The 9,746-nt window shown below is 48.6% G+C and overlaps 1 protein-coding gene across 1 annotated transcript; it reads left to right on the top strand.

Annotated features, from left to right (window-relative positions):
• Window positions 1-7,204: 7,204 nt before the first annotated feature.
• On the top strand, window positions 7,205-9,746 carry PTF1A (pancreas associated transcription factor 1a). Its single transcript, XM_083705138.1, has 2 exons — window positions 7,205-8,040; window positions 9,359-9,746. The coding sequence occupies exons 1-2, from the start codon at window positions 7,368-7,370 to the stop codon at window positions 9,559-9,561; spliced, it is 876 nt and encodes a 291-aa protein (XP_083561264.1). The 5' UTR covers window positions 7,205-7,367; the 3' UTR covers window positions 9,562-9,746.

The raw sequence follows: 9,746 nt of genomic DNA, 5'->3' as shown, positions 1-9,746 counted from the left end.
TTTTTTTCTATCTCAAATCTTTTGCTAAATGAGTCTGTGTTCTAGCATTATAGAACCTCCCTCTATCCACTTTCTCGACAATATTGCATAAATGTATACACCTCTACCATGCCCTGTTTTTTTTCTGGACAATAGATATACAGTTATCCCTGGCACATTAAGTTGAGTCACCTACTGTTCCATAGTCACATTGTGCAGCGTTTTGAGATTTTCCTCCAGTGTTAATAAAAGGTTAATTAGTGTAGGTCCACACCATACAGGTAGAAGATTACAAGTATAAATTCACCCCTCAAATGTAGGAGATAATCAAATTCCTTAGCCTGATGCCTGTAGTCTGCCTTGTATTACCTGGAATCTGAACACTCATGCTTTCCTAAAACTGTGACCCTTTCCAGATGTTTAATCTTACTTAGACATTTTATTATTGTCACCTGATCATAAATTTCATACTGTACACATGTCTAATCAGAAGTTCCCATTTCCTTGTTACGTGGGAATTACTCCCATGTAACTTGGTATAGGACTGCAGCTAATTTGTTGATCTGATGCATTTTACTTTATTGACTAGCAAACATGAAACTTCATTTTGCACCTGTATAGATTGCAAATGCATAATCTTAGAAGAGGGCCTCATGCGTATGAAAGGAAAGCAAATCTATATTGAACCTTCTATATGCATTTTTGTATTAATATTACAAATAATTAAAAATAATGGATTTTAACAGATAGGTTTTTTTAAGGAATCACTTATTTCCCCAGGTTTTGCATTCTGTATTTGGCTCTGAAGACTCAAGACTTAGCAACATCAGGAGGGCCACAATTTCCTCACCAATGAACTACTAGAAGAATATTTTGCTTTGCCTCCTAAAGATAGCACTTTGCATAGGTGGAAATAATACACTGTCCAACCACTTGGTAATCACACCTAGACTTAGTGTGCCATTTAAAATTTACCTCAGCTTTGCTACGGTAAAGACTTCCATATTTGGGTGGGTTTTCTACTTCTGCTCTGTCCTCTTTTATATTTTCAAAGAGAGAGCATTACTTGATAGTCCTAGAACACAGGGTGAGTTGCACTAAACACAAAATATCTTACTATGCAATCCTATGCATGTCTACTCAAAAGTAAGTTCCATTGAATTCAAATGGATATATTCCCAGGTAAGTGCATAGGAAGTCTAATTGAATTCAGTGGGGTTGCTTCTCAGCAGATGTGTAGGATTGTGCGGTTAGTCTGGAAAGAATTTACTGAGAATGCAATGCTATACCTGCCAACTCACAAGCCCCACTGAGTTCAATGGATTTTATTTCCAGGTAATATGGTATAGCACATTGTATATATTTCCTATGTCCTAATAAAATCATTGGGGCTTAAACCCAAGAGTATATGGTTGCAGCCACCCTTAATCATACAACAGAGGGTTCACGAACAAGGATCCTATCCTCAGATTTAGGCTATAATTTCATACTTACTTATCTGGGAGTAAGTCACACTGAAGACAATAGATTGTGTTCAGTAGATTCCACTGCTAGGAGGGCTTTGGTAGCTACTAGAGCAGCTGCTACATTTGCAAAGGGTCCCAGGTTCGATTCCCTGGTGTGTCCAAGTAGAACTGGGAAGGAAGAGCTGACAGTCAGTGTAGACAGTGCTGAGCTAGGTAGACCAATGGTTTGACTCAGCATAAGGAAACTGCCTATGTTCCTGTGTACCAAATTATCCATTCTGAGGGCAAACCTAAAATACCTTACGCTGGCAAGGAGGGTGGGAAGACATTAAATCAATGTAATGTATAAGCCCTTGGGGTAGGTTGTAAAACAGTTATGTGACAACATCTTTGATACAAATAATTATACTGCAGAGAAAAGAGTCTGGTGCATGGTGGCAAAACATCCATTGGCTATCACAAGACTCTCTTCCTCTATCCTAGTCAGGGCCCACTCTACCAAGAGACAAATTGAGACAGCTGGTTTTGGGTGTCACTGAAAGCAAAATGATTAGTTATTTAGTGTGTTATTGTTCTTTTTCGGTGCTACAAAGGGGGAGAGGCACTTGGGGAAATTGTTGCCCCAGATGCTAAAATAACTTGGCTGTACTTGAAGGAGGGCAGGACACTCTAATTTACGGTAATGCAGCAAGATATCCTGGGCTGGTTCTTGTCCCAGTGGTGCTCAGAGTGAGCAAAAGTCTAGGATCCCACACTGCAAAATTGAGGGGCCTTCAAATGCAGCAGGGCTGGCTTACTGTATTTTAAAGTGAGTGACCTGATGCACATTAGGGAGTCGCTTATAACATAGCTAAATACCTGAGTGCTGCACCCCACCCTTTCTGTAACTTTGCTACTATTTATGAAACTGATTCAGCTGCAGGCAAAATTGAGCCAAACAGGAGAAGAACAACCCATTATCCTGAATACAATAATACAGTATCAGAGCTGAGTATGTGTGGATCTGTGTGCATCATCTATCCACTCTTTCTTTAGATGGAAATGCTATCTTGACTGTAGGCTAATCTCTACAGTGATAGACCCAAGTCCAGGTGTAAGATTAGGCATATGCAGCCCAATCCCACACACTACTTGATAAGAAGTAAGCCCCATTAAATTCATTTGAGTTTACTCGCATGCATTGTGCATAGGATTGCAACATTAAGGCACACCTAATTGGGAATAAGTTCCATTCAACACCATTGGGTTTACTTCTGAATAGATGGAGATACGGTTGCACTGCCCATCATTTGGAGCTGTGGGATATGAGAGGTAACCAATGTCTCCTCTTCATGAGAGTCTACCAGGGCCCGTAGCACAGTGAAGAAGTGCCAGAAATGGAATCATGGCTAGATTTAAAGGGTTCTTCCTGCAGATAGCTCTAGCTTGGAGCTGGATTGAATAATTTTCTGTTTCTCTCTGGTATTCTCTAACTCCATCTTGGCTGTGAATTCTGCTCCCTGCCTTGCAGGCCTTTCCCCACGTGGCCTGGGAGGGCAGGGCCCTGATTAATTCCAGCTACAAATGCTGTGGCTGCTGAAGAGGCCAGACACCTGCGATCCTCCTGAGGTTGCTGGCTTCCAACTGCTGTCAGCCCCAACTAGCATGGCCAATAGCCAGGGATTGTGGGAGTTGTAGTCCAATAAAATCTGTACAGGTTCCCCATTCCTGACTCCAAACCTTACTGTCTGCTAGGTAGAAAGACAGAGGAGGAACAGGATTGCATGTGGGGCTTGTGTGCATTCTGGAAGTGTTTAAGCTACAATTTATAACATGTATATAAGCATATTTCATTTATAACGTGCTTGACTATTTTTATAGTGTGGCTCACCACCACAGGGACAACTAGTTATCATTCTACTTTTAAAGTTGGGAACCTGCATCTGGAAAAAAACACTTGCCCAGGAACACACAAATAGCAGCAGTGGGCATGAACTCAGGTCTCCAAGATCCCAGTCCATTTCATTGTGCACATGCTTTGTGATATTTTTTTCCCATGTTATCCAGTGGTTAGACCCATCACCACACTGAGGAGCCACAAATCTATCTCCACTGGTGGGATTAAGGGCAACTACCTCTAGGGCAGAGAAAGTATCCAGGCTGGTTTGAGAGCCTGATACAAATTAGCCATACTAAATGTACGGTAAGTGTTCCAAAAGGTCAAGGTAACACATGCAAAGTAGGTAGCTGGAGAGACTAAGCCAAGCTAGACACTGCGGGAGTCCGGGGGCGGGTGGAGACAGAAGGGAACTTGTGACTTGGTGAATAATCTTTAAAGGATTGTCCCCATCGAAGGGCGAGCATGCATTCTTCACTAAACGTATAAACCACGGGAGCAGCTCCAATTGCAGTTCACACTGATAATCTGTGATGAATGAACGAATCGATTCAAAGCGCTGATCAATCCACGAACGCTTTCACCCTTACCATGTTTTTTATTTCCTCTCCTCTTTTTCGAATGGATTAGTGCAAAATCCAGGACGTTCCAAGAATTAAGCCTTTGTTCGCTGCCGTGCCGGTCTATTCTCCGGAGTTTTCCCGCCGTGTTATCGCGGTTTGTGAAAGGCTTTGAAGTCTGGTCATTCATTACCCTTCTGCCCTTCGCTTTGCACTGCATGGACCGAGAGAAGCGCTGCCTCTTATCTGTATTTCTGCACTGTGCAAAAGGCGCTTCCCGTAAAGTGTGTGTGCGCGCGCGATCTACCTCCAGCGGTAATACCCCTGGAGCCCCTATTCTAAACACAAACACTCGGAGGTCCTACAAAATTCAGCAAAAATGGGGAAAAGGCTCAGTGTAGTATTACTCAGAATCCAAAACAGACTTAATATTATCAGGCGCAATTTGTCTAGCGCTCGCAGCACAGCGATCGCCCCGACGGTTCTCAGGACACGAGGTAGCTCTTTACCAATCTGAGAGAGAGAAAGGACTTCTTCGACAACAGAGACTGTATGCAAACACCTGCGTGCTTCTCTATTTCCGCGTTAACTGTGTTTAAGGTTAGAGTGGGAGTCATTGCACACCTTTAAGGGCAGAAAACATTGCTCCGTAAGATGACATTTTGGCCAGGCAGGTTCAGAATTCCCAATTCTTTTATCAGCCGGGAGGGGGGCGGGGAAGCTAGGAAACGATCGCTGCAACTTAGGGTTTGAATTTAAGAGGAGTAGAAGGCAGATGACAAAGGGTGGGGAGAGTAAAAATCCGATATGTTTAAAAATCGATAAACACCCAATCACAAGGAGCTGATGTAATTTGGTCTGATGTATTAGGGAAAAGATGTCCTTAACTTCGGGTGTCATGAAAACGCTCACAATGCAAGCCAATCAACTCACGCTTCGGTTGTTCTTGTTAAAGGGCAGGCAAAATCGTGGTTCAGCTTCACTGGCCTCTCTCCAATGCGTATGGAACTATATAGATCTGTGCGTGCGGTGGGTGCAGAGGTGCTTGCACAAAGTCACTTCAGGCGGATTAGTTACTCTCCTACTACCTCGTTGTCAAGACATGCCGCCGCCGCCACCACCACCAAATCCTTTGCCAAGCGCAGTAGATAGTTCCGGATGGCTACCAACCCCAATACTATAGCAGCCGCTATTACATAGTAGCGACAGGAGCGCAAGGGCTGGAAAACGCCCTCCCTGGTGCTGGTGGTGTGTTTGGAGGGCGGGCAGAACTAAAGAGTGCGAGTTGTCCTGGAGCAGGGATGGGCAAGCTGTGGCCCTCCAATATTTTTTTTTGTTGGACTCCAACTCCCATCAGCCCCGTCCACCATTGCAAATGATGAGGAATGATGGGAGCTGGAGTCCAAAGCATCCGGATGACCACAACTTCCCTGTCGCTTTGCCTAGAGATTAGACAAATTCATGGCGGAGTAGGTAGGCTCTCGGTAGCTACTAGTCACGATGGCTGTGATCAGCCTCCAGAGTGCGAGACAGAATGCTTCCCAAAACCCGTAGCTCCAAACCGCAGAGAGGGAAAGTGCTATTGCGCTCAAGTCCTGCTTGGGGGTTTCCCCTTTAGGCTTCTGGTTGGCCATTGTGAGAACAGGATGCTGGACTAAGGATCCAGCGGGACTCTTCTTATGCTAACTAATAACTTTAAAACGTGTCTGTTCACCCTGGCATGTGGCAGCTGGGAGATGCTGTTTCTGGCAGCCTTGAAACTATTAACTGTGTGAGTGTATGTTTCCCATGTTATTAACATTTTTTAAAAGGTTTAAAATAGTTTTTAAATGTTTGTCTCATTTCTAATGCTATTTGCCACCCTGGGCTCCCTTGGGGTGAAAGATAGGTTAGCAAACAAACAAACAAATAAATAGGCGTGGAGAGATGTGATGGAGTGTACATAGTGAAATATTTACATTTTGTAAAACAACAACAACAACAATAACGGGAGGAAACTCGTTTTGAAAAGTATGCCTCGTGTTCTTTGATCTCTGTTTTCAGCTGAGTAATTGGATATTGTCCAAAATTGCAGGCCAGCGCAAAACCAGTATGCCAGAATAAATTCATTCTGTATTAAATTATCGAGGAGGCAGTTATGGCGATAGACCTGGAAACTCAGCCTCATTGCTTGGGAAATGCCCTGTCCCATATCTCAACCTAAAGCTCATTTCTTGCGCAGTTTCACTCCTCGCTCCCTCTGCCCTAACTCTTGGTCACCGGCTTCATTCCTTTATTCTCGTTTGTTGTTTGATTTACGGTGGGTAGAAAACCCCCTTGGCCCCAATGGGGTTCTTTCTGAGTAGACACCTGCGTATCTTCAACTACTCCCCACTAATTTCACTTGCTCATACTTTGCAGCCCGAACGCAGGCATCTGTAATCTTTTACCCCGGATTACTGACTCGCAGTAACCACTCTTGGTGGATCCACACTCACAGTCGGCGAGACTTTCCAGTTTCACAAAGTTAAGTGAAAGGGGAGGCCTCCCTCTTAACCTCCTTTTCTTATGAGTGTGATCGCATGGTTAAGTAGAAACTAATTCAAATAAAGCAACATTGAGATTTAAAAAAAACCAAACCATTCTCTGAATGGTCAGGATTTTCCCCCTACTATAATGCTCCAGATCGGAGTTCACAGCGTCTAGGTTTAAGGGGCTGGTGTTCTGCGCCCACGTTAATGACATTCCCAAAGGTTTCCTGGTGTTCATTTGCGCGCTTGCGGCGCAAAGTCGTCTGGCTTCTACCGGCTAATAAAGACACCACGGGCAGGATCCTGCTTTCGGAGAGGCAAGGGGGCGTTCTTGGTTGGGCTCATTGGCAAAGAAGGTGGGCTAGCCAAGTGCGTTGGCTTTTTGCTGAGCGTTTTCCTCGCGGCCCTCCAACAGCAGAGGCACAATGGCACCGCGCTGCCTGCCAGTCCCGTGGCCTTCCCCGCGGCGCGGCGGACGTGCACCTGTAGCTCCCACAAACCAGCGCCCCATCCGCTGCGCAAAAGAGACAGCGACGGGCAGCAGGCAGCGCTAACTGGAGAGTGGCAGGAGAGAGCGCGCGCGCCGGCCTCCTCCCCCGCCGGCCCCGCCTCCTGTCCAGGAGCCGTCTAGGTGTGCGCGACCCCCTCCTCCTCCTTTACCGCGGGGTCCCTCCACTGCCCCCCTCCACCTCCGCCTGGCCGAGCTCCGATTGGCTGTCGCTGTTGGTTAATGGCACGCGCCTGCGGTTGTAGTTATAAGAATCCTCGCGTGCCAGCCCTCAGCTCGTGTAAGTCCGCAGCCTCCCTCTGGGGAGAGAGCGCGCGCGAAAGCCCGAGGCCGGAGTCGCGGCAAGTCGAGGCGCCGCAGGAGCCCGAGGCGGGGGGCTGAGGAGAAGGAGAAGGAGGCGGCGGCGGCGCCTGGCCTCGTCCCGCTCCCTGCTGGACAGTGTCCCGCCAGGCGGGAAAGAAGCCCGCCATGGAGGCGGTGTTGCTGGAGCACTTCCCCGCGGGGTTGGACTCTTTTACCTCAGCGCCTTACTTCGACGACGAGGACTTCTTCACCGACCAGTCGTCCCGCGACCCCCTGGAAGGCGACGAGCTGCTGGAGGCCGACGTGGACTTCCTGTCGCCTCAGTTCCAGGCCTGCTACCGCGCCGGCGACGGAGGGGCCTGCGTTGGCGCCGGGCCCGGGGGTCAGCCGGAGGGCGCCTTCTGCTGCGAGGGGGCGGCGGGCAGCTTCTCGTCGTCCTTCTCGCCGCCGTCGTCGCCGTCGTCGAGCAGCTTCGGGGCCGAGTGCTGCGGCAGCGCGGCGTCGCCCCGGGCGGGCCTGAAGGCGCTGAGCGCGGCGGCCGCGGCGAGGCGCCGGCGCCGGGTGCGCTCCGAGGCCGAGCTGCAGCAGCTGCGTCAGGCGGCCAACGTGCGCGAGCGGCGGCGGATGCAGTCCATCAACGACGCCTTCGAGGGGCTGCGCTCGCACATCCCCACGCTGCCCTACGAGAAGCGCCTCTCCAAGGTGGACACGCTGCGCCTCGCCATCGGCTACATCAACTTCCTCAGCGAGCTGGTCCAGTCCGACCTGCCCTTGCGCGGCGCCGGCACTCAGAGCCCCTGCCAGCCCAAGAAGGTCATCATCTGCCACCGCGGGACAAGTAAGTGCGGGCGCCGCCCTCGGAGCGGCACCCGAGAGAGGCGCGCGCGCGCTGGCCGGCGAAGGAAGGCGCTTCCTGCGCTAAGGTGGCTCTCTCGAAAGCCGCTCCGGCGCGCGCCTCAAGACGCAGGCGCCCTCGCAGTCTAGTTCAAGCGCTGCGCTCGTGTTTGCCTCGCTTTCTCCCCCAGGAAGACATGTACACGCTGGCATCACCCACCCCTGAAAACTCCACCTAAAGCTCCTCTCACACTCTGCCACACGTCCCCCCCCCCGCCCATGGGCGCACGAGCCAACCCTGGCACGCAAACATACCCACTCTCGGACTTTTAGGGTTGGCGTTTTCACACGCGGGGAGACCCGCAGACGCGCGCGCGGAAATTCTCACCCGCACGTACCCAGGCACATTTGTTGTACACGGGCGCAAATGCAAGCAGTTCGGGAAAGATAAAGAGGAAGGAGCGCACGCAAGTGGAGACAGCAGGCGCTCGCTGTTTCTAAAGTGCGCTCCTCTGGTCCGCACCCGCAAACTCTTCAGGTCTAGACAGCTAGAGGTTGGAAAGGAATCGCCGCCACGACTAGGCAACTCTCTCTCTCTCTCTCTCTCTCTCTCTCTCTCTCTCTCTCTCTCTCTCTCTCCCTCTCTCTGTCACCACACGCGCGGCCAAGCGAGCGCACAGATTCATGTGCGCGCCCTAGCTTCAGGAGGGCTCGTCCTACGGAGTAGGACAGGCATATGCGCCTTTTGCGCGAATACAAGGCGCCTCATTGTGGTTAGGAAAAGATTTAGAAATCTGGCTGGCTGAAGACTCCTACGTGCTATGCTAAAAGTTTCTCCTGACCCCTTTCGCACTCTAAAGGAATGCGCTTCCTAGTCGGTGTTTTCCTCCAAGCACCTAGGAGCAGTCCGGGTGGAGAAAAATAGCTTTTTGGGGGGAATTGGGATGCAGATATTAAGAGTTCTCTCTATAATAGATAGATAGATGATATAGATAGATAGATAGATAGATAGATAGATAGAGAGAGAGAGAGAGAGAGAGATGATAGAGATAGATGATAGATGATAGATAGATAGATAGATAGATAGATAGATAGATAGATAGATAGATAGATGATAGATAGATGATAGAGATAACCGCAGGGCGGTGTGCGTTGCCGCTGCGTGCAACAGGCGTTGAACGCCAAGGTTAGCCAGAGCACCTGCTGCTGTCCTGCGCTACAATAGCCTAGAGAGAAGGTGGGGCGCTTTGGCGCAGGAGTTGATTCTTTCCTGTATTCGGTGAGAATATTGTGATTGTAATTCTTCCTCTCTTTTTCTCCAGGATCTCCTTCTCCAAGCGACCCAGATTATGGACTTCCTCCTTTGGCTGGGCATTCTCTCTCCTGGACTGACGAGAAACAGCTGAAGGAACAAAACATTATTAGGACTGCTAAAGTGTGGACCCCTGAAGACCCCAGGAAATTAAACAGCAAGCCTTCCCTAAACAACATAGAAAATGAACCCCCCTTTGACTTCGTAGCATGAAATGTGAAAGTTACTGGGTTGTAAATATCAATAATCTTTATTACCACTGTACATTTGTACTTAAATGCGTTTATTTTTCAAAGGTACTTTACAGAAAGTTATTCTAATGGCAATCAACTTTTTTTATTTATCTATTTATTACTGTTTAGAGTTACAGGAATAGAACTGTCCTTTTGAATGTATAA

Source organism: Podarcis gaigeae (assembly GCF_964106915.1).
Source record: "Podarcis gaigeae genome assembly, chromosome: 12".
In the NCBI taxonomy this organism is placed as follows: Eukaryota; Metazoa; Chordata; class Lepidosauria; order Squamata; family Lacertidae; genus Podarcis; species Podarcis gaigeae.
The sequence above is the reverse complement of the archived record's forward strand: the minus strand, read 5'-3'. Positions and strand labels throughout refer to the sequence as shown.

Bases quoted from the DNA above. Each gene is read 5' to 3' on its own strand.
- PTF1A (XM_083705138.1), top strand. From the start codon at position 7,368: ATGGAGGCGGTGTTGCTGGAGCACTTCCCCGCGGGGTTGGACTCTTTT. The intron at 8,041-9,358 runs GTAAGTGCGGGC...CTTTTTCTCCAG, and splicing joins CATCTGCCACCGCGGGACAA to GATCTCCTTCTCCAAGCGAC.